Genomic DNA, 25226 nt, shown 5'->3' with positions numbered 1-25226 from the left:
AAAAAGATTATTGCACGAGTAACCCCCTGTCTCTTTTACTTTCTTAAGCCATTGTTGAGGTTTACTCTATTTTAACCAATTACTTCATTGCTCGTTATTACATTCATAACGAGCAACAGCACGTGTTTCTTATTTACGGAGGGCTAATGTAACATTTTTCTAAGACGAAAAAGTTTTAGTTTCAAATAGGTTAACCCCTGTAACGGAGTCAAGTTGAAGTAAGAAGTATGTATTGAAATAGTCATCGTCAGAACTTCTTATTTCACCTCAATCTTCGTTTTTTGTCTTAGAAACATATCCAAAGACAAGCTGGCCTAGTGTGGAATCTTTAATAAAGGGTGGGAGGGCTGTGTACAAAAAAAAGATAAATAAAATGCATTTTTAAAATTCAATTCATATTAAAATGTTGTTCCTGTTATTACTTTCATATGGAAGTTTTTGGGAATTCTTTTTCTTTGATGTTATCTCAAGTGAACGCAAAATTTTGCTAAAGATAGTGTAGTGAGTATGTAAACGAAATCACTGAACATTCGTTTTTGGAGTTCTTACGTAGCAATAGAAATAATTCTTTTTCAAAGTTATTTTTCTGAGAAAAGCTACAACGCAAGATATCGTCAAATTTGCAAGTCTTTCCATTGAAACTGCACTCTTCCTTCCAACTTGTGATTGGGTATCAAACAGTTCGTGGTAACGAACTGTATTAAGGAGCGACCCGGCTCAATAGTAACCGAAACTCTAAAAAATGGAATTTTGATACTAATAGTTACATCAAAAGAATCGCATTTTAATGCTGATTTTAAATATATAAATTTCATCAAGATTAGTTATGCCCATCGAGAATTTCAATGAAGGGGGCGCGAGATTTTCTACCATTATTTGAAAAAACAATGAAAAAATAAATATGAAAAGTTTCTATTTCTACTGAAAGTAAGGAGCAGCATTAAAACTTAAAACGAACAAAAATTATTACGCATATGAGAGGTTTACCTCCTCGTTATACCTCACTCTTTACGCTGAAGTATTTTTAGTAATTTTAACTATTAATTCTACGGCCTTTGTGATTCAGAGTGTGATTTAAGTTCTAAAGCTTAAAGCTCAAAGTCACTAAAGCTTAAATGAGACATTTAAGCTTTAGTTTAAAGAGCGAGGTATCGACGAGGGTTGAACCCCCTCATATACGCAATAAAAACATACGAATATATAAGTTCGTTACGTAAGTTAATTCGTAAGTTACGTATAATTTTTACCAATGAAAACGTTTGTAAAAAATCAAAAGTTCTACTTGCCTTTTTAAGTAATCAAAAAATTGGAGGGGAACTTGGCCTCCTCCTTCACTCCTTTTTTCTCAGTCTTCCGATAATTGCAATTAATTAATATGCAAATTTTGTTGTAATTATTTATGTGTGTAGAGCCAAGATCAAAACATGCATTAATTCAAAAAGGTCCAGAATTTAAATAGAAAAAAACAATGTTTTTTTAAATGAAAGTAAGGAGCAACATTAAAACTTAAAACGAACAGAAATTACTCCGTATATGAAAGGGGCTTTTCCTCCTCAACGCCCCGCTCTTTACGCTAAAGTTTCTTACTGTTTTAAAAAGTAGAGTTAAGAGAAAGAGTCAAACTTTAGCGTAAAGAGTGGAGCGTTGAGAGGAAAAGCCCTTTCATATACGGAGTAATTTCTGTTTGTTTTAAGTTTTAATATTGCTCCTTACTTTCATTTAAAAAAAATTGTTTTTTTTTTCTATTTAATTCCCCTAGGGTCGACATATGATCGTTCAGATGGTAATATTCTCTTTTTGATTAAATCATAAAATCTCTTTTTTAATGATGATACAAGTAAGATGATCTAAGTAAGTTGATGATACTTAGTAAACTAAGATTATTTATAAATAAAGATTTTTTCTATAAACAAAGGTATCTCCTATGGTGTTTTCAGAAATTCGCTTCTTCTGCTCCATGGATCATCTCTCTATTAAAAAGAATTTTCTTCTATGTCCAATATTTTATTGGGTGGTTGAATATCTCGGGTATATCACGGAATAATTTATCAAGTTTATTGAGAGCAGTTGCAATACACGAGCCTAATGTCAAATAGAACAAATAAAGCAATATCTTATTCCGTTTTTTCTAATGATGATTTGTCGTGTCATAGCTTGATGCTGATATTTTGGCTGCGTTCGTTCTGATCCTACTTTTGAAATGCCTCTGACTTCAGTTGTTTTTTTTTTTAATTTAATTCTATTTCATTTTTATTTTTTCAGATTTCGTCACTAATGTTTTGATGTCGTTACAATGCAGATTGGTACAATTACATACCCCTTAGATCCGATTCCTTTTTTACCAGACAAATTTGCTATGGAGATAGACTAAGAACGTTAACAAAAATTTCATTTATCAACTTTCAGGTAAGACCTGTTACTCTATAGTATGCTCACTTCATTTAATTAACAAGTTTAACATGTCCAATGTTTAGATATGCTCAACTTCTGTCATAAAAAGTGTAGAGGTCATTGATACAGTCAACGGGAATGAGGTCTAAATTATATGATTTCACCTATAATTTGAATCTCGATAGTATGTTCAATTCATTTAATGAACCCATTCAAAATGTTCAATGTTTAAATATGTTCAATTTCTTTTAAAAAGGGCGAAAGGTCTTCTAGAGGTAAACGAGAATGAGGTCATTAATGAGGTCTACGTTGGCCTTGCCTCAATGAATAAAACATGTGTTTTACATGGCACAAAGACTTGATATTTCTCCTTGTAAGAATCCCTGACATCGTTGGTGAAATTACTGACTTGATTGATCTGTTATTTTTTGGAAAATGGGAAAATGTTATTTGGGAAAATAGGAAAATAGCATTAGATTTTTTCAAAATGGATTTTTTCAAGATATTTTTCCATTTATATAGCCCAGTGTGACTGCCTAGTTAATAGCTAGTCGATTGGGGTTTAAACAAATTTGGACCTTCTTTTTTCGCATTGAAAATGGCTCACAGCCATATTATTGGAATCTCTTCCTTGATTTTATTGATGAGATCCAAAAGACTAGGGAAATTTGACAAAAGACGAAGCTAAAGTGCATTTGCATCCCACCAAAGATTTTCTAAAAGTGAACAAGATATTTTGTTTCTGAACTTTTTTTTCAACTGTATAACAGTTAAAACAAAGCTAGCTTACAGACGATAGGCATGTAAAATAAGATGTAAACACTTAAGCCAATTTGTCCTTTTATTTCATTGTCCTAATTTGACCTTGTTTTTATCTTAGGCCCAATGAAAAGAAAAATCAATTCAACAGTATTTTTAATCCGGGTTTTTATATCTTATTACTTATTATAAATAATTTCTTTACTTCGTTGTAAAACATGAGATGTCGTTTTTTTGTTTTTTTCTTCTTTTTTTTTGTCTAAAAAAGTTGACTTACTCAATAGTTCGTTACAGTCTTTGACACTCACAGAGAGATCTGAGTTGCCAATCGAGTTTACAATACCGAGCTTATCAGACAAAAAATTAATACGAAAATATTTCGGTAAACCAACGAATAGCAGAAGTTTAAATTGCAGAGTTTAGTTTAAAAGCAGATTAAAAATCTCATTAAGCGATGTTTTGCAGATAAAAATACTCAAAACAGCTTCATAATATTGCTATAATTATTGATATTACATAAAAATATTTAAAGTCAGAGTAGAAAAATAGCACTTGTCCTTATTATGAAAAATCATGGTTGCTCCCTTGGAGGCACTCAGTAAAAAACAAACACTAGTCCATAGGTGTAATATACCAGGTGTATAGCCACAGAGCCAAAGATGCCCATGCCTTTCAAAAAAATTATTTTATAGAAAGTTTATATATAATTTGTTCCAAATCTTTCCAAAGAAATTTGCTCCTCAGTATTTTTATTGTCGTTTCAATGTCTATTTCTGGCGGCTCAGTATATATCTAACTTTTTTTTTAAGTACTAATAGTCCAGTAAAAACTTGGTTTTGACCCGTCATAGGAGCAACTGGAATGTTTTTGGCACCCTAGACGAGGTCAAAAGTGGTAAAAATACCATTTGTGAATATGCAATTGAAAAAAAAAAAGAAAATGGGGTACCAACTGATGGTCTTTTCCCATTCCACCATTTAAGGCTCTTGAGGTTGTATTTCTTTATTTTATTCACTGCTCACGAAATTAAGAACTGTTTTATATTTTTAGTTATCAAAACAATTTCGAAGGAATTAAAGGGTATCAGTTGAACGGGACACTAATCTTGCTGGGACTTGAATTTTCCGAAAATTTTCCTAAAACAAAAAATAAAAGAAAAGTTAATGAAGTAAATACTTGTGCCTCCCCTACTCCATAATTCTTTAATGCTTTTGCTTTTAAAGAACTTACTTTGTGCAGAGGAAACATGCATTAGCTTAGGGGAATTTGAGCTCTTACGCAAACATGGGAATAGTTTAAAATAAGGGCATAAGTAGTATAGTTTTGACTTACATTTACTAGGTCAATTTAGTTTTTTTTATTAAGACGTCTTAATTTTCGCCTATGATTATAACAGGAGTTACCGTTTGAAAAATTATGTAACAAAACCTTCTGCTGCTTTCCTTCTGAGGCATAGTGCTAAATAATTGTTACTAGTGGCCTCAGATGACTAACATCTGATTGGTTGAATTTTTTTCTAGTGCTGGAGCGTACGTACCTGTTGGAAAATGATAATCAAAACCACCGTCATGCCATTAAAGTCATGGAAATTGAAGTAAGTCATCACCGTTGTATGATTTTGCTTTCCCTCTTGTCTTTTTTTTTTTTTTAATACATTTTCACAATTCGTTGCTGATATGATACGGACTTACATGTTGAACCATCCTTGTATGAATAACTATCCTTGTATGATCGCCAATGGCGCCAATTTGATTGTTGGGCTGAGGGGACAAAATGTGTTAAATCTGAGAGGTGGGGGGACGGGGGGAAATTTTTTTCATTTTTCGTTCAAAGAAATGCCAAAAAGGCCCTTTTTTTTAAATCTGGGAGGGGAGTAAAAATATAAGGGATGGGACATGACCTTCTCATAGAACACCGGAGATAGATCTACCATTCTTGGGGGATGTATCTACCATCTTTGCAAATATTTTTTTTGCTACTACAAGCCTTGGAAAGCTCAATACTTAGTTACATTTTAATTTAGCAACTTCAAAGAATTTAATTTAAGAAACTATGACATACTGTAACCTATCTCCTAAAATAATTTGAAATTGGACTATTAATCGTTTATTTACTACAATACAGTTTTTTCTTCAGTGCTGGATTCCTTTTATTAAATTTTTGTGGATTTGAAAATGTTGATATGCTTTATTCAGTTATGACATCTTTGGCTGTTTATGATCTATTAGACTACAAGGGCTTGTTTGTAATAACCGCCTTTAGACATACAGATCTATCAATATATGGGAATATCTGCATTAAATATAATTAAGCTAGAGAAGGATGTGGATAATTTTTAACATGTTATTTTCTGTCCATTTTAGAAAATTTGTCCAGTTATATCAAAACCATCAGTAACATATTTTGTTTTATATTGACGGCCTATTCCTCATCTAATGCTTCCTAAATGCAGTATTGTCTTCCAGTCTTTAAAGAAAATAGAAAATGACAAACTGGTTTTTCGCAGAAAGGCAGCATTTTCTTGGGAAACATTTAAATTTTTTAAAACAGACGCTTTAAGAAGAAATATTGCTTTTCAGAAGCATCATAAATTTTTTGAGGCACCAAAAATCGCATAGAAAAGTGTACACCCGATCCCCCCCCCCTTGGTCTTGGGGATATTTTCATTGAAAGTCGCAATTTTGTTTGGTATTGTCATTGAACCCCCTCCCCTCCCCCCTCTAAATTTTAGGAAGTTGACGCCACAACTCCTCTTGCCAACATGATCCCTTCCAGGGACCAGGGTGAGTCATTAAGAATGTTAGGCGTGAACTGCGTTCATTAAGCAACACGTTTAAAGGGAAACTAATCTGAAACTGAAACTAACTTGAAACTGTGGCAATTAATTACTATTTCTTGTTTAAATAGCTCGAAAGAATACTGAATTAATTTTTTTTCGAGTTTTAAATAAACACGGCTGATTTTTGCATAAAAAATTCTATGCCTTTTCAGCTATTTTCTACAAAAAGTATTTTGTAATACGATTAATAGTCTTAATTTCTGTAATTTTTGGCTTCATAATTAAGAGCATATAAATTGCTTGTTTCTGTTTCATTGACTCAAACTCTTAATCTTAAATAGTCAGGTATAAAACGGGTTTAAAATAAGCATTTGGAATTTTTTTTTTTTGGTTTGAAAGCTTTTAACTTCAGTTTTGTTGTTGAATAAACACGACTGATTTTAGTTTGAAATACGCTATATCCAGCTCATATATAAGCAAAAGTATTTTGCACAACTTCTCTTTTAATAGTCTTATATATCTCCTTTTTTTTAATTTTAGTACGCATAGTATATGATTTTTTTTATATTCTTAGATTTATGGAGGTTAAATACCTCCTGTATTTTAGTTGGAAGTGGAATATCGCCGTTTTTACACTCACCAATTATGGTTCGAAGCATAGGATTTAAATTTGGAAGTGATCGTTCCTTGTAAGTAAACCTTCTATTTTTTGGACCTGCAGTATCCATATTTTTGGTATTTTGATGTTTTATTGTTTACTCAGTGGTTTCCAATGTTGGGCCAAATCTTCCTAAAATGGAAAGAGTGCACCAAGAATTAAAATACTCTGCTTTAATTGCTCATTGAAATAGTTTAAGGCATTCGGAACATGTTTCATTATTTCGTTTAAAGCTGAAACCCTTTGGAGGATCAAAAATAAATAAGATGTACTTAGACTCCCAAATATCTTCCAACTCCTGAAAAGGCCACTAGATCTCGTAATGTCTGGTCTATAAAGCCTCCTTCTAATATCCTGTTACTTATGACTCAGTTTCACCATTCCTTGCTATTGTAATTTTAGAGTCGTAGGTGCTCAAAATCCATTAATTATGCATAACTACATCTGCTCTTTCAAAATTGGCTATACTCGTCAAAATGTTACAGTATGGTGAAGTTTCTTCCAAAGTTCAATAATTAGTTTTTTGACACAGAGCATAGTTTGCATAATTTTTCATTTGCGTTAAGAAGGGAAGGAATGCTTAATATCCTTTTTTGTATTATTTTTTTTTTGTGTAAAATTCTGTCTTACAAACAATCTAGAATACTCTTGGAAAATAACAAGTAAGATCGTTATTTCAAAATATTTAACAAGGCTAGGTTTATTCGGAAATAATCCTACCAAAAATGAGCAACTCTTCATAACTTTGGGCCCTTGCCCCGGTTCATGGGCCTCCTTTTCGATTAAAACGGCTGCTTAAAAATTCTGACATAGCTGTCTGTTCGTTCGGCACTGATAAACCCGTGGGTCAAAAAGGAGATTAATTAGACCATGCGAGAGCATTTGGGTGAACCGTTCCATGTCAAGTTTTCTCTATGTTAGGCTACAGTGATTTCTTTTTCTTTTTTTTTTTTGAGAAAGATGGATTTCTTGTATCAGTCTCATGATGTAATATTGTGCTGATAAGCTTTAACTTGTCTTAATTATCTTATTAGGCTAGAGTCTTAGCCTAAGAAGCTTAAACTTAGTTATATTTACGATAGATATGGTTATATTTTGTTCAAGCTTTATGAGCGTTAGAGATATATTCTTAATCTTCACCAAATGATGATAAACTAGAGGCTGTTGCTGATTCCTGATTATTTCTAGGATCCAATTACTGGCTTACGTTTACCATTCATCACAAATAGTAAGGGCTTATGTAACTCAACTAATTATGAACATCTCTTTCCCCAGTTCTGAAAATATCCAGGTGAAGTTGCAGTTGTGAACTGTAGCTAAAACCCTAGGGATGATCCAAAATCAATAATAATGACTTCGACTTGTCCCATTTATATTGGAAAATATGGTATCGTTTAACGATTCGCTAATTAAAATGACGAAATTATTAAACAATCTAATGTCTATTTGCCTTATGGTGGATAAGTTGATCTTAATGTTGTTTTCAAGTATCAATGTGAAAGTGCCTCATTGGTACAAAAAGCGATTTTAAAGTGCTAATCTGAATGTGCGGAAGTTTATACAACTTCGTAAGCATTACAAAATTAAGGATCTTACAAACAATATCATTTCTAAATAAATAAAAGAAAAATCTTAGAAAATTGTGATATCAAGGTATGCTTAGACGTAAAATTGGATCGTATGGCAAAAGCTGTTGTTAATGTTTTTCAGAACGATATGTTTTTTAGTCTGTCGATTTTTTCTTATTACCTGAAAGTTGTAAGGGTTTTAATTCCGTGGTTTTTAGGGTAAGTTTAGACCTAGTTACGGAGATTTGACACAACCAAAGGGAAGATCTTAGAAAATTAAAGAATTCAGGTATCAGTAGACCTAAAATGGGCCCAGGGGGTAATAGCTGTTTTTATTTCATTGTCTTTTGCGCTTTAAAATTAAGTTCTTTATAGAAAAAATAATTTGAATGTATAAAAGTCAAATTTAGGTAAATATTTTGCATTAGACTTCTTTTTTAGAGCTAATCATAATTTTAACTTCCTTAATTCATATTTGTGTTCTATTCTCGTTATTGAAAAAGATAATTATTCAAATTCCATTAGTTCAATTGAAATATTTTTGGTGTCCTGCTTGTAGTGGTGTGTATTGTTGCTAGGGAGTTATGCTCTTAATGACTAAGCAAGCCAAAAGGCTAAGCAATACCCATACTGGGTATTTGCAATATGGCCAAAAAGAAGAAAATATCTCCATGTTGTTACCCACACGAAGAAGAACAATTTTTGTTAAATGATGTATATATTGACAAGCATATGTCTGAATGATTCCATGTTGCTAATTTACTTTGACTGATTACAGTCTAGGTAAATTTTAAGTCCTGGGGCATTTCTTTTCTATACATTAATGATCATTCCCATTTTCAGAAGATTTTTCTGCGAAACACTCGGGAAAGAAAGTTCAGGAAAGTTCTGAAATACTCATTAAGGACACAAAGAAAGTTCTACCAGTTAAATATGCAGGGGGGAAGTTAGACACCCGTCACTACCCAGCCTGCATGGAGATCAAGTAAGTAATATTCTAGATTTCTAAACTGTACATGTTAGATTAGTTTAGCTTTCCCTTTGCTTGTTTGATTGTATTTATTTATATACGTACTCATATAACCTGCACACACGAAGGGAATTTCACTTTCATATTGGCTTTCTTTTTCCCTCAAATCAATTGATGCTCAATTGATAAGGTCAACTGATCCCCCTATTGATGCTCAAATCAAGACATTAAAAATGCGGAGGAGGGGGAATTCCAACTAATTGGCAGATTCTACGTGAAAAATAAAAATAAATTTAAAGAAAATGCAACCATTTTGAATTGGAAGACAGGGCATCTTTGGCTCTGTGGCTATACACCTGGTATATAGGTGCATTGAGTCTAATGTATAATGCTATGGACCAGTGTTCGTTTTTTACTGAGTGCCTCGAAGGGAGCAACCATAATTTTTATATAATAAGGAAAAGTGCTATTTTTCTATTCTGACTTAACCTATTATTATGTAATATCAATCATTATAGCAATATTATGAAGCGGTTTTGCGTATTTTTATCTGCAAAACATCGCTTTATGGGATTTTTAAGAAAAAAAGAATTTTGAAATAAAGACCAATTATCTGTTAACTCAAATTAATAAAGTGTGCACTGTTGAAATACGTAATTATGTAATAGAGATGTGTTTTTTATACAAAACAAAACAAAAGTTCATGTATTTCTCAAAATTTTGACATGTTTATTTGTAAATATTGTTTTAAATCGGAACAAACATTTATTTGAAGGGTGATAATTTAAACTTGTGCTAATTGTTGGTTTAACGAGATATTTTCTTATTAATTTTTTCGTCTGATAAGCTACAGTGTTGCAAACTCGATTGTCAACTCTGGTCTCTCTGTGTGGGTCAAAGAGTGTAACGAACTATTGAATAGCTCAAGTTTTTTGAGACAAAAAAAGAAGAAAAATAACGACATCTCATGTTTTAAAACGAATTAAAATTTATAGCAAGTAATAAGATAAAAAAAACAGATAAAAATATTACATTGATGCTTTTGAATCGAATTTTTATTTTCATTGGGTCTAAGATAAAAGACAATGTATTTTACATGTCTATCCTCTGTAAGCTAGCTTTGTTTTAACTGTTATATAATTTCAAAAAAGATCCAAAAATACCTTTCACTTTTAGAAAATCTTTGGTTGGATCCAAATAAACTTTAGCTTCGTCTCTTATCAATTTCCCTTGTCTTTTGGATGTCATCAACAAAATGAAGGAATAGATTCCAATAATGTGGCCGTGAGCAATTTTTCAATACGAAAAAAGAAGGCCCAATTTTTTTAATCCCCAGTCGACTAGCTATTTACTGGGCAGTCACACTGGGCTATATAAATTTAAAAAGAAAATATCTTTTGAAAAAAGAGTTAATTGCAATTTTTATTTTTTGTATGCTAATCTGCTAAAAAATTGCAGAATTTGTTGGTAACTTAAAATATCAGGACAAGAGTCATCAAGTCATCATTAACCTGATAAAATATCAGGACAGTAAGGTTCAAAGCACATTCTATATGCCTTATTTGAATTCTAAGTGTATGTTCATTTCTAAAAGCTTTTTTTCTATCACACAAAGTCTTGTTTGTTCTGACCTTCAAACAGAAAAAATATGTTCTATTATGACTGACTAATCAGAAAACTTAATTGGCTTTTCAGAACGTGAGATAGCCTGTTTTTATTTACAATCAGAATCTAGTTGAGTAGATTCAACATTTTCGTCTTTTTTTCTAATGGTTCATCAAACTAAAATCCCATTTGATTTGAAATGATGTATAACATGCTGTGGTTGATATGAATATGATATCATTTCGTCACTACCACTGATCGCTTTATGATAAAATGTCAAATTTTAAGCTTGTTGTAAATCAGTATTTAAGTATCATTTTGTGATTTCAGGCCGTCTCAGTAATCAATGAAGAATTCCTGGTATATCGAAGTGTCTAGAATTTGTTCAACTTACTGCATATTGTCAGTTTTCACGGTAATTAGTTTTATAAGCGTACAATATTTGTATATCTTTGTATTTTTTCAAGTTCTGTATTTTTATTTGGTTGCTGCAATACTTTTATTTATTTATTCATTTATTTGTTTATGTATTTACTTATTTTAGATTACTAGTCACGTTTCCCCTAATTTCATTCTTTGGAAAGTTATTGCCTCTCCCTCTAAATTATAGAAATATATCCGAGGTGCACTTTTGAAGTATAAATATTATTTAAACTTTATAAAGTTTATTTAATTGTTTGTAAAGGCAATATGTATTTCATTAATAAATTTTGAAAAATAGAAAATAAATAAATAAAATAAGAGGATATATTTACTACGAAAAAATAGAAAAAAAATAATAATAAAGCATTGCATAATACGAATATTTTGCAACCCGCTTGCGTTGGGGGAACAAAAAACAAAGCAAGGAAATACAAGTTTTCCTCTTCTCTCGCCTGTCACTCTCTGAGATCTCTGAAAAAAAAAAAAAAAAAAAAAAAAAAATACCAGCAATTGTTGTAAATGATGCTTTATTGACAAGCATATGTCTGAATGATTTTATGTTTCTAATTTATTTTGACTGATTATACTTTAGGTAAGCTATAAGTGTCAAAACATTTCTTTTCTGAACACTTCAAATCTTTTCGATATCCTTGTAATTGTTTTAACCCTTTTGAGCTGAACACCCTTTTGGCTTCTTACTGTATTGATCGAATCAAAGACTTAAAAGCAACTATTTATCTCGCCCTCAATCATCCATAATAATGCATTTCCTTTTTTCCACGTTCTGGATCTGCGTATTGATTATTTTTCCGAGAAAGGAGACATTCGCATGTTTTTGCCCATATATGTAAGAAAACCTATATATATCCGCAATTGTTATTAAATGATGCATTATTGACAAGCATATGTCTGAATGATTTTATGTTGCTAATTTATTTTGACTGACTGTATTTTTAGGTAAGTTATTAGTGTCAAAATTTTTCTTTTCTCTATATACTATTAATTTTTTCAATATCCAGGTAATTTTGTCAGCGTGAACATTCATAGAGACATTTTAAGAAAGCTCAACCAGTAAAATGTACAAAGGATTCTTATGACACTATGCCATCCAGCTTCCAAGTAAGTAAATCTTAAGACTCTTAAATTATGTATTTGCCTTCGTTCGCTTTTTTTACAGTTCTTTTTTCCGTTTGTTTGAAAAACAAACGGAAAAAACGATCTTTTTCAGATCGTTTCTCTCTATACAATGTTGTTTAGAAATCAAAGAATGGAGCTTCTAATATATGCCTTTTTATTGGCTGAAAGTCTGGCTGAAAAACATAATTCTAACTATTTTGTAATACATAAAATTGTCTTTTTTATCTTATTTAAAAATAGTTTCCAAAAGTTGGAATTTTGAAAAAGTTGAATAAAAATTACTCAAACTATTAATTATACAACCAACTATATTATTTATAGCAGACCCATCCTCCCCATAGATTTTGAAAATTACGTTTTTAGGTATTCTTATCGTATTTCATTTTTTTATATTACAATGTGCCCCGATAGTTTTTTTTTAAATATGGTTTATTTTATATACTCATTTAAGAAAACGAAATAAATAAATACGGCTACTTATCTAAACAGTTTGCCACATTCTATGGGCTTCAGCAAAGAATTGAAGAAAAGACTCAGACCAGGTTGTTGTGGGTAATCCCCTGAAAACGAGAGAATGGTGATTTAGTCGACTTCAGAATTGCTTTGATTTATTTGAGAATTTCTGTTATCAAATAGAGCTGTGTAACCAAGCTCTATTTGATAAAAGTGATACGGGGAATATACGGGACAAAGGAAATGGAGTATTTTCTACAAATTTCTTTTTCTATTAATTTTCAGAAAAAATTGAACTAGCCAATCTAAAAAAGGTTGTTTTTTCTTTTCTTTTGTAACTAGAAGTATTCACTTTAAGATCGGCATTCGAACGAACTAAATGGGAATATCTCATGAGTTGCTGACAATCATAATAGCTGTAATTCGCAAAGTGATCTGCATTGCTTTGGTATTGTTCTAAAAAAATGTTTGTCAAGTCTTTTTCTTTCAAATTCAATTATATTTTAGTGTAATCAGATTCTATTTCTATTCAAAGTCTGAAAACGAACTTAACACATATTCATTTCAAATGTAGGTAAACTGAAACTTGATAATTCATTAGGCGGAGTTGCTCGGACCTAAGCGGAGACTTGTTTAAAGGGCCACGGAAGTAGGAAAGGGCACATCTAGCTTGGAAGTTCACTAAAGTGATTCACAAAGTGATCTGGTTTGCTTTGGTATTATTTAAAAAATAGTATTATAATAAAAAAGGGTCACGGAAATACTAAAGGGGGCATCTAGCTTGAAAGTTTTGTAAAATTAATTGTACCCATTGGTCTCCCTTATGGCTGAAATAGGGTAGCGTCGAAAAAATTTGCCTTTTCGATATTACGTACTTAGTAAAGGAATTTTTAAAGCTAGAATAAGTGAATATTTAATCAATGTTTTGAATAAGAATTCTGTTTTTAAGCTGTTCTAAGCTTAACTGATTTCCAAAACCTTTTCTCTTATATGTCCTGATGATAAGTTTGATGTCTATCCCTTTATTTTGGCTCTGAAGGTTGGACTAGATTTTGATTACACTTTAGCATGTTTTATGATACGCCCAGAACGTATCATATAAAATATCTAACCTAACCGCCTCTATATATTAAGTATATTAATGAAACATACTCGCAAAGCAGTTTCTCTCGCTCAGCTTAAGCTGATTATCTTCGATTGGACACAGAAAACCGGTTTCCTTAAAGATCAGGAATAAAGTGTGGTCGCAATAACACGTAAGTCCTGCTTGGGTTTAAGCATATGGTAGATTGATTTTTGCGGAGTTGGGGATTTTCGAATCTCAACGAAGCTCATTTTTAGGCCAACATTTTTTAGGTTAAACTTGGGTCGTTTATTGCGATTCTGGGGAGGAGAATCGATGGGAATAATGAGTATGTTCATTCAATTTTAAATCTACTCTTATGTTTTCATGTTTGTCTTAACTTCTTTTCCCAGTCGTTTTGTAAGGCATTCTTGACTTATTATCGTAATTTTAGGGGGATAGAGTCAATCATGGAAAATTACACCTGCTCTTAATGTTGAAAACGCTTATATTACTTTTACGTTTTTTCATAAGTTTGTTAATTAGTTCCTAGGTCCGTAAAATAATTTAAATAGCTAAAATCTGTTTCGATTGAATTAATGTAGTGAATACAGAAATTGTATAATAAATACAAGCTATGAATATACTTCTATATGAACTGAATTCTTGGAAATCCTCTTTTCGTCAAAGCAAAAAGACAATAATTTTACGCCAGACTTAGAAACCGTTGTTATTCGAATTTGTGAAAATCAAATCTCCGTAATTTCTGAACCTCACTTATTCTGTCAATTATTTTAATTAATTTCAAAAAGGGGGCATTTTACAACATAATTTAAAATTGAATATATAACAAATTACAACTGGACGACTTGTTTTGAGAAACTTCAAGAGAGGAGGGGGGAATGAACCTTTTTGTTTCTGACACTCTTATAATGTGGATATAAATTGTTGTTGGTTTTTGAATCATTAATGCAAGAAGCTTAAGGTTTGGGGCAATTCCATAACAGCGCTGTGTACTATTGTTGCCTCTTGATAGAAAAAATATAGTTTTTACCTGATAAATTGATTTTAGGAATAAAAGTTAAAAGCATGAGGAGAAAACTGTTGCCAGGGAGCTAAGCTCTCGATGAGTGAGCAAGCCAAAAGGATACTGATATCACTTTTAGATTGATCTTCAAATATAGAGAAATCTAAATCATCCTTATAGGGTTCTTCTTATTTACAGAGCCAGCAGGAAAGGTCAATTCAACGATGGGGCTTGTTAGTGGATTGAAGAATTTTTGTTATAAAAGGTATGTAAATTTTAAGTTTCCAATGGACTCCTTTTTCCAAATACAATTCTCGGCAAAATTCGTAATTAAGAAATTCACTTTTAAAACATGTAAAAAAGAAAGTCCGGCCCTATTATTTCTTTCTTTTGTATCTACGCCCCTGTGCTTTTTCAAAAAATTGTATTGACAATTTAAAAAATAGATATAATCACAAACTCTTTCATGTGTAAACGAAAGTGTAAATCCAATATTGTAATGTTAATACTATAATCATGTCTAGATTAGTGATGATTATGTTGCTATTAATTGTGCAAATTATGAATTTTAGAAATTTTCTGAATATTTTTTTTTTTAAACGTGGAATTTTCCATTATCTCTTTCTGAATATTTTTTCTATGCGACAGAATGTAGGGCTTAATTTTCCTTCTTATTCTTTTTTATTTTGTTTGATCTATATCGTAGTTATCTGAGACCTGACTACTTATGCCAATTTATTGAAATGAGTGTATTAGGAGAAGGGAAACGGAATATTTTCAACAAATTTCTTTTTCTATTAATGTTCAGAAAAATTTGAACTAGGCGATCTAAAAAAGGTTGCTTTTCATTTTCTTTTGTAACTAGAAGCATTCTCTTTTAGATCGGCATTCGAACGAATTAATTGGGAATATCTCACGAGCTGCTGACAAACATAATAGCTGTAATTTTCACAAAAGTGATTCACAAAGTTATCTGGTTTGCTTTGGTATTATTTAAAAAATAATATTATAATAAAAAAGGGTCACGGAAATACTAAAGGGCGCATCTAGCTTGAAAGTTTTGTAACGTTTTTCAGCCCTTCAGCCTCAGTAATCAATGAAGAATTCCTGGTATATCGAAGTGTCTAGAATTTGTTCAACTTACTTATTTAACTTATTTAAAAAATAATATTATAATAAAAAAGGGTCACGGAAATACAAAAGGGCGCATCTAGCTTGAAAGTTTTGTAAAGTTTATCAGCCCTTATGGCTGAAATATGGTGGTCTCGAAAAAATTTGCCTTTTCGATTGTACATAATTATTAAAGGAATTTTAATAGCTAGAATAAGTGAATATTTAATCTATGTTTTAATTAAGAATTCTGTTTTTAAGCTGTTCTCTCCTACGGAAGAATCATAATGTGAGTGCTTTATCTTATGTCTACAAGAAAAATGTTGTTACCTAGTTCTGCTACCGGCACTCATTGACGAAGAATACTCAGCTCACTCCGATATCTCAACCCTATTATAGCAAAAAAGGATTCATTTTCTTTCAACTTTCTCACGGAAATCTTTTTATTTCAGATGTCGTGAAGTGAGCGTTCGCATGTTAACAGCTGTTCCCAGTAGAAACAAAGTCTATACAGTCCTGTTCACGACACATATCTAAAAGGTCCGTACTTATCCATCTAAGGGCAATATTACATGCTTACAACTTATTCACATATCCTTAGAACAAAGTTATTGGGTTAAAACAGTTGTTTCATGTGGACACGATTGGCAATTCTATCCTGTTAGCCCAAATTAGGAGTTGAAAGCAGTCCTGTTCGTTCCACATTTTGAGCAAGCATTTTAATGATGATATTATTTCTGATTTCGCTTTGATCAAATCGAAACTATTACGCAAGTGTAGTTCAAAAGCAGTCATGGCTAACAAAATCAACTCCAGAAATCCTTCGTTGCCTCCCATTTGGGCGCGCACACTGGAGGTCTCCCATATATTTTTGCCAACGGGGCTGTCTTCAGGAGAGAGGGCATATTGGAAGAAGACAGATGATTCCGTAAGTCTAAAATACCGGGGGGTTGGGGAGGGGGCGTAAATTTACTAAGGATTCAGAATTTTGTATTGTCCCACTTTCTTTTTTTTTTTAGTCTGACGTAGCTTTCTAGAATAAAGTCTCACAGGCTTTATGTTTGAATGGCTGTAATAAAGCTATGTTTGTTGTTAAATTATCGAAGCTTACGTATATTGAGAAGCATACGTCATAAAAAAAAATAAACAAGAGAAGCAAGTTGCTAACTTGTATTGACTGATCATACTTGACTAGTATTGACTAGATCATGCTTGACTGTACTGACTAGATCTTACTGATCTACAACGGGTAGCTTGTATAACTTCAGCGTTTGCTATGGGGTATGTTGGGGTATTGTCAATACCGGAAGCATAGTTATTTGACCATTGGAATATTTTTAACAAAATGGCTATTTCAAAATCATGATCGAATCCATTCATGAAAAAGAGGGTGGGAGGGTGGCCGGTAGCCCTCCAATCATTTTTGACTATTAAAAGGGCACCAGAATTGTCGTTTCCCAATCGAATGAACCTCATTCCGATGTTTATACGACCACCCCTACCATATGCAGTGCCTCGTTAAATATAATCATACGTTGAAATCTTATGACCCATTGCTATAGGCAGCATTATAGCGTTGCCTCTGAAAGTAGTACGTATGAAAATAAGAAAGGAAATAATAAATGAAGAGAGAACAATAAAATAGGTGAAATAGAATTAATTGAATTACATTCTTCTTAAAGTTTTATGGGAATACTTTATGAATTTTGTCCTCAGACATATTTGTTGAAATTCGAAAAATGACCTTGGCTTCTTTGCTTTTCCTTGGGAAGATTGGTTTTTGTCTGGAAACTTAGGTAAGAAAAATGTTTAATGTGATTAAGTTATATCATTACAAGTTATACTAAACCTATGAAGAATGAACTGAGCATATTTTCTTGTCAAAAGCTTTGTCAAGCATCACTTGATAAATTACAGTTTATGAGGCGGAATTGCTCAGAGTAAATCGGGGACTTGTTTGAAGGGTCACGGAAGTACTAAAGGGCACATGTAGCTTGAAAGTTCTGTAAAATTATATGCACCCGTTAGTCATCGTTATGGCAGAAATATGTTGGTTTCGAAAGTATTTACCTGTTCGATATTACGTAATTAATAAAGAAATTTTAATAGCTGGAATAAGTGAATATTAAATCAATGTTGTAAATAAGAATTCGTTTTCTATAATGTTTCTCTTGTGGAAGAATAACAACGGGAGTGCTTTATCTTATGTCTGCAAGAAACATGATGTTACCCAGTTCTGCTACCGACACTCAATGACGAAGAATACTCAGCTCACTCTGATACCTCAACCCTATTATAGCAAAAAATGTATTCAATTTCTTGTCAACTCCCTAACGGAAATGATTTTATTTCAGGTGTCATGAAGTGTTTCTTCGCAAGTTAACAACTGTTCCCAATAGAAAACGAAATCCAATACACTCCAATACTGTTAACCACTCATATCTCAAAGGTGCGTACTTATCCCTCTAGGGGCCATATTAAATGTTTGCAGCTCTTTTACATTCTCTTAACAAAGTTTACTGAATTTCTTCCAAACATTTATAAACAATTTATTCCAAATCTTTCCAAACAAATTTGTTCCTGAATATTATAATTTTTAATTGTATCAAGACAAATAATTTTTATTATACCAATTGTACCAAAAAAATATATAATTGTTCTTCAACATTTTTATTGTCGTTTCAATGTCTATTTCTGGCGGCTCAGTATACATCTAACTTTTTTTGGACTAATAGTCCAGTAAAAACATAGTTTTGACCCGGCATTGGAGATACAGAAATGTTTTTAGTACCAAAATGTTTTGGCACCCGAGGGAAGGTCAAAAGTGGTAAAAATACCATTAGCGAATATATATTTGAAAAAAAAAGAAGGAAAATAGGTTACCAACTGATGGACTTTTCCCATTCCACCGTTTAAGGCTGTTGAGGTTTTATTTCTTTATTTTATTCACTGCTCACGAAATTATGATCTCGTTTATATTTTTAATTATCAAAACAATTTTGAAGGAATTAAAGGGTATCATTTGTAAGGGACACTAATATTACTCGGACTTGAATTGTCCGAAATATTTGGTGAAAATTTTTCTAAAACAAAAAAAAGTTCATGAAGTAAACACTATTGCCTCCCATACTCCATAATTTTTTTTATGCTTTTGCTTTTAAAGAATTTACGCTGTACACAGGAAATGTGCATTAGCTTAGGGGAATTTGAGCTCTGACGCAAGCATGGGAATAGTGTAAAATAAGGGCACGAGGAGTGATAGTTCTTTTTTACATTTACTAGGCCAATTTAGACGTCTTAATTTTCGCCTATGATTATAACAGGAGTTACCGTTTGAAAAATTATGTAACAAAACCTTCTGCTGCTTTCCTTCTGAGGCATAGTACTAAATGATTGTTACTAGTGGCCTCAGATGACAAACATCTGACTGATTGGTTGAATTTTTTTTAGTGCCGGAGCGTACGTTCCTGTTGGAAAATGATAATCAGAACCACCGTCATGCCATTAAAGTCGGAAATGGAGGTAAGTCATCACTGTGTATGATTTTGCGTTTCCTTATGTCTTAGAGGGATTCTTTTTTACATTTTCACAATCCGTCGCTGATATGATAGGGACTTACAAGTTGAACCAACCTTGTATGAACAACCATCCTTATATGAACAACCATCCTTGTATGACAGTCATTGGCACCAATTCAACCAATTTAAATGTTGGGCTAAGGGGACAAAATGTATTAAATCTGGGAGGGGTGGTGTGTAATTCGTCTATTTTTGGTTTTTATAACGAATTACCAAAAAGGGTGTTTTTTTAATGCCATTTTACATGTTTACATTTTAACATGTTTTTTTTCCTTCCATTTTAAAAAATTTGCCCAGCTATATCAAAACCATCAGTAACATATTTTGTTTTATATTTAAGGTCTATTCCTAATCTAATGCTGTTTAAATGTAGTATTGTCTTCCAGTGATTAAAGAGTATTGAAAATGACAAAATGGTTTTTCACAGAAAGACAGCATTTTCTTGGGAAACATTTTAAATTTGTTAAAACAGACACTTTAAGAACAAAGATTGCTTTACAGAAGCATCATCAATTTCTTGAGGCGCCAGAGAATCGCATAGAAAAGTGTAGCCTAGATTGCCCCTCCCTCTTTGGTCTTGGGAATGTTTTCATTGAAAGTTGCCTTTTTTGGTATTTTTATTGACCCCTTCCTCTAAATTTTGAAAATTGACAACACAACTCCTCTTGCCAGCAAGAATCCTTCCTTTAGATGCGGCAAAGAGGGTGAGTCATCAAGACTTATAGGCGTGAACTGCGTTCACTAAGCAACATGTTTTAAGGGAAACTAATCTGAAACTTGCCTGTGGCAATTAATTACTACTTTATGTTCAAAATGGCTCGAAAGAATATTAAATTGAAAGTTTTTTTCGATTTTTAAATAAACACGACTGATTTTTGCATAAAAAATTCTATGCCTTGTTAGTTACTTTCAACAAAAAGTATTTTGTAATCCTTCCATGAATAGTCTTAATTTCTGTACTTTTTGGCTTCATAATTAAGAGCATATAAATTGCTTGTTTCTGTTTTATTGACTCAAACTCTTAATCTTAAATAGTCAGGCATAAAACGGATTTAAAATAAGCATTTAATTTTTTTTTTGAAAGCTTTTAACTTCAGTGTTTGTTGTTGAATAAACACGGCTGATTTTAGTTTGAGATACGCTATATCCAGCTCATATACAAGCAAAAATATTTTGCACAACATCTCTTTTAATAGTTTTATATATCTCCTTTTTTCATTTTAGTATGTATACTATAGGATTTCTTTTATTCCTAGATTTGTGGTTCAAGGTTTTGTTAGATATTTGTCAATAGCCCCTTATATAAAGGTTTTAGTCTACTAATGAACCTTCTTTAGAGATAACAGAAAAACTTTTAGGGATAACTTCTCCAGGAAGATCATGCTAGATGAAAGTGAAATGTCGAATGAAGCTAATTATTATTCTTTTTTAAATTATTTGTTTCTGTTGTTTCTTCATTTTTGTTTTGAGCTTTTAGATAATGCAGCAAGTGAGCTCTTATGCCTCAATGTAGTCTCCAGGGCCTTCGCCACTATCTCCTGCCTGTGTTACTTTGAGTTTAGGGACTTCACAGTAAAGTTTTTAAAGTTTACTAAGTAAAATTTTTCCTTATGTCACCCCTTGATATTTTTTTTGCTAATACGAAATGGATTCACATGTTTTGACATATCCCTCCATCTTCGACTTAAATTAGGATTTACGAGTACATTGTGGCAGTGCAATTTCAGATATTTTCGAAATCTATTATTGATTTCTTGTGATTCTTTTTCGTGTGGTTTCGTTTGGTTTAGTCCCGAATTAGTTTCTGATGATTTTTTCATGTTAAACATATTGAAACAGCAAAACAAATTGGAATACTAAAAAAAGGAATATTGTATATTTTGTTCCTGTAATGGTCGTTTGGCTAAACTCTTATGATTTTTGTTAGTTGAAACAAAAAGATACTGCTATCTTCAATTTGAATGACAAAGCACGCTTGGATTTCCCTGGCCGAGGGAGGAAGCAAAATAATTTTTCTCCTGTCTGTGCCCCCTCTTCTATTTCTTAGAGGCAAATATTATAATCATTATTAGTCCAGGATGAGTATATTTAATATATAAAAAAAATTATGATCATTTGACTTGAATTCTTGTTAATCATCTGTTCGTGAAAACCTAAAAAGCGATATCCCTCGGGCAGTTCAACTTTTGGATTCTTATCCCTTCAATTTCAAAACAAAGTTTTTGTGTTAGCTTCCGAACTAAAATTGCATGCAACTTTAGGTCTAGGACAATTCCATAACAGTGCGTTAAGTTTATACTGTTATTGCATCGTGAAATAAAAGATTGAGTTTTAACCCGTAAAAAAAATGATACTAGGAAGAAAAGTTGAAAAGCATGAGGAGAGAATTGTTGCCAGGGAGCTATGCTCTCAATGACTAAGCAAGCCAAAAGGATACTGACAACCGTTTTTATTTAACATTTTACTATAGAGAAATCTAACTCGTCCTTATAGTGTTTTCCTTATTTACAGAACCAGTATGAAAAACCAAATCAACATTAATGCTTGTTTATGGAGTGAAGAACATTTATTTTAATAGGTATGTAAATGTTAAGTTGCCTGTTGGCTGCGTTTTCTATTTCAATTCTTGGTAATATGTCCATTGATAATAGCCTGCTAGGTTTCTACGGTAGCCTGCTACAAAATATAAGGCACGTATAAAAACCCGACTGCACATTTTTGTTCGGCTACAAATTTTGCTTAAAATGTCCATTGGTAATAGCCTCAAGCCTCAATTTTCAAGCATAGTCGAAAATTTCCAAGTATACTACTGTCAACCAACGTGTGTTCCCCGGGGAGACCCTCCAACAAGGTTGACTCTAGTTCGACATTGTGTAGTGCCATGCATGAGAGGTGTAGCATAAGTGGGAGATGGTAACAACGGCAATGAAAGGGGTAAAATTAACCATGACTTGATGCCCACTAAATTGGACTATCTGCCTTGGCTTTTTCTACAATTAGCCATGACTTGACTTGCCCACAACTATTCTATTTTTAAACCCGACTGCACATTTTTGTTCGGCTATAAATTTTTGCTGTCCCCTAAATTTGCATTGACAATCTAAAAACTGAAAAGTGCATAGTTTTGAGAATTTTCTTTAATTTTCTGAATATTCGCCAAGGTGACATGTGTAGTCATTTCATGCCAGTCTAGATCCCTAGCTAAATATTATTTTCTATTACAAACATATTTTGTCCCTAAATATTACGATGGTGCTCGATGATGAGTTCGATATGCCCTCCATTTGACAGTTTTTGTCAATTCAAAGGTTGCATGATATCTATCTAGGCATTTGTCGGAATATTTCTGTATATTTTTGATTTAAATGATGGCTCTTTCTTTGTCTCATGACATTCTTGAAATAAATGCTTTATTTTTTCATATTTTCTCATTTTCTTGTATCTACAGTTGACAATTGATTTTATCCCCTATTGGACCATTTCTACTGACAAATTTTGATATTAAGATACAAAGGCGTCGTTTTTGGATTTTATATTTTTGGGTTATAAAGATTGATGAGTTTCCGCATTAATATTTTAGACTTAAAATTAGAATTATAAAAAGAAAATCAATTCTTATGAAACACATCGTGAATTTTGACAAAATACTTTGCTTTTTACTATACCTTCGATGCGCCCAAGCCACCTAAGAGGGTCAGACATAGCCGCTAGGCTTTCTGTAAAGTTTGATGATTTTGTGGGTTATATAAATTTTTGTGCTTATTTCTTATCCAGAGTCATTCGATAATGTTAAATAAAATAAATCACCAAATGAAAAATTTCAGTAAAATTTTATATACAGCCTAGGGCTATTATCATTCCCCATTAGGTGGCTTTGGGTACAGTTGTAACGGCAATGGCTATTATATTTTGAAAGATCATTGAACAGGGAAGCGAATGATATGGCTCTTTTGTTTTCTATGTTTAATATGCTGTCTATTTGTATAGTCAATCAGATAATGCTCGACGAGAAAACTTCCGACTACCCATAACTATAAATAGTAGTGCTCGATACTCAGTATCTCGGGGTATCACTTTATTTACACAATTACCACTAGTTACACAATTATTATCCTTTTAGATCTGTAAATATGATCAGTTGTTTTTGCGAGAGACTCAGGTTCCTCCATAGGAGCCTTCGATTCTAAGATTTTTTTCTGGTATTTTCTTAAAAAAAAGAATAGCTTTTATAAGTAAAAGAGCCATATAGAGGTAGAACTCGGTTCGATTTTATTTATGTCTTTTGTTGTCTAAAATGTGGTTGCTTTATTTGCCCGTGCCTCCAATTTTATTTCTAACTCCGACCTAACGCCTATCTGATCTTGACTAAACATAAATGTAGAACTGATTCTGTTATGTTGTTATGATGCCTTTCTCGTTCGTCTTATTTTAGACCATGTCTGTTTATGATTGAAAAACGTACCACTGATCATTGTAACAAAATCACATTCACATTAATATTTATAAGTATATACATTTGCATATATTTGTTGGATTTCCTTATAGATTGAAAGAAATACATTGATGTTCTCAGCAACGTTTCCTAACGAAGTTCAAGAGTTGGCCGTGGAATTTCGGGAGAATTGTATCTGTGTTACTGTTGGCACTGTGAGTAAAGCATGCACTGACCTACTGTAAGAAGTTATCAAGATTGATGCGAAGAGTCGGATCAATCAACTTCGCGAAATCTTGACGGAAAAGGTGAATATTTTCTTGCGGAGTTACAGAATAAAAAAGGAGGCTAGCAACCATATCCGGGTTCAGGGAGTGGGGGTTACCTAGTTTGACCCCCCTCCCGAAATATTTTGCCAACTTGAAAAAAAATACATTTAAGCAATTCTTTGTTGCGTTTTGTAAAGTTTTTTATACCATTACTGAACTTTTAGGCTTTTATTACTAAGCTTTTAGGCAATCAGGCGAGTGGATGCAAATGATGAGAAGACGTTATAAAAAAAAGAGCATAAGAAGGAGAGCACAGAATGAGAAATAATCTAGGCAAGGAATTGTCTTTGTACCTTACTCAGTTAGATACCGTTACTTGAACTGACAGCTTTCTAGTTGGTCTAAAGATCGAGATATGATGGTTGCAAGCACCATTATCGATTCCTCATTTTTTGGTTGTAAACTTAATAAAAGAGGACTTTTTGGCAATGATAAATTTAGAAATGAAAGTTTGAATTCCGCTTATTGATTTTTCTGTACGACAACTTTTATCCCTGCAAAAAAAATAAACTTTTTGAATACAAGATTTTTTTGTAAACTTTTTATTCTGTTGTTTTGCCCTTTCGGTATCTAGGGAAATTTTAGAATTTTAAGTTCTTCATTTAGAGTTTTAGCTATTAAATGTTATTCTTTTGGATAATTGGTCTATCTCCTTTGATCCATTTGATAGAAGAACTATGACACTCAGAGTTTTTGGTCGTATTTTCTAGACTTTGGTTTTATTCTCAACAAATGCTCAATCCAACATACCTATTGCCTAAAAATTCTGAAATTTTTCTAATATGGTTTCTAGATTTGCTCATTGTTTTATCATTCCAAAAATTCTAGTCGTTCAATAGAAACATCTTGTTACGTATCTTAACATATCCTAATTAAGTGATATTTATTTAAACTTCACCAAATGATGATAAACTAGAGGCTGTTGCTGATTCCTGATTATTTCT

General features: G+C 32.2%; 1 protein-coding gene across 10 annotated transcripts in view; it reads left to right on the top strand.

Moving 5' to 3' along the window:
* Positions 1-25226, top strand: part of LOC136025163 (uncharacterized) — a 489107-nt gene that overhangs the window by 92722 nt on the left and 371159 nt on the right. For 3 of the 10 annotated variants that reach the window (XM_065700916.1, XM_065700917.1, XM_065700923.1), the window contains exons 30-31: positions 18298-18392; positions 19394-19465. In XM_065700916.1, coding sequence (XP_065556988.1) covers positions 18298-18392; positions 19394-19465 — 167 coding nt within the window. Of the gene's footprint in view, positions 1-4670; positions 4745-6503; positions 6619-18297; positions 18393-19393; positions 19466-22032; positions 22100-24066; positions 24262-25226 lie in introns of all 10 variants that reach the window. The other 7 variants (XM_065700921.1, XM_065700920.1, XM_065700924.1 and 4 more) reach the window with 6 other exon arrangements.

Source organism: Artemia franciscana, chromosome 3, assembly GCF_032884065.1.
Source record: "Artemia franciscana chromosome 3, ASM3288406v1, whole genome shotgun sequence".
NCBI classification, from domain to species: Eukaryota; Metazoa; Arthropoda; class Branchiopoda; order Anostraca; family Artemiidae; genus Artemia; species Artemia franciscana.
The sequence above is the reverse complement of the archived record's forward strand: the minus strand, read 5'-3'. Positions and strand labels throughout refer to the sequence as shown.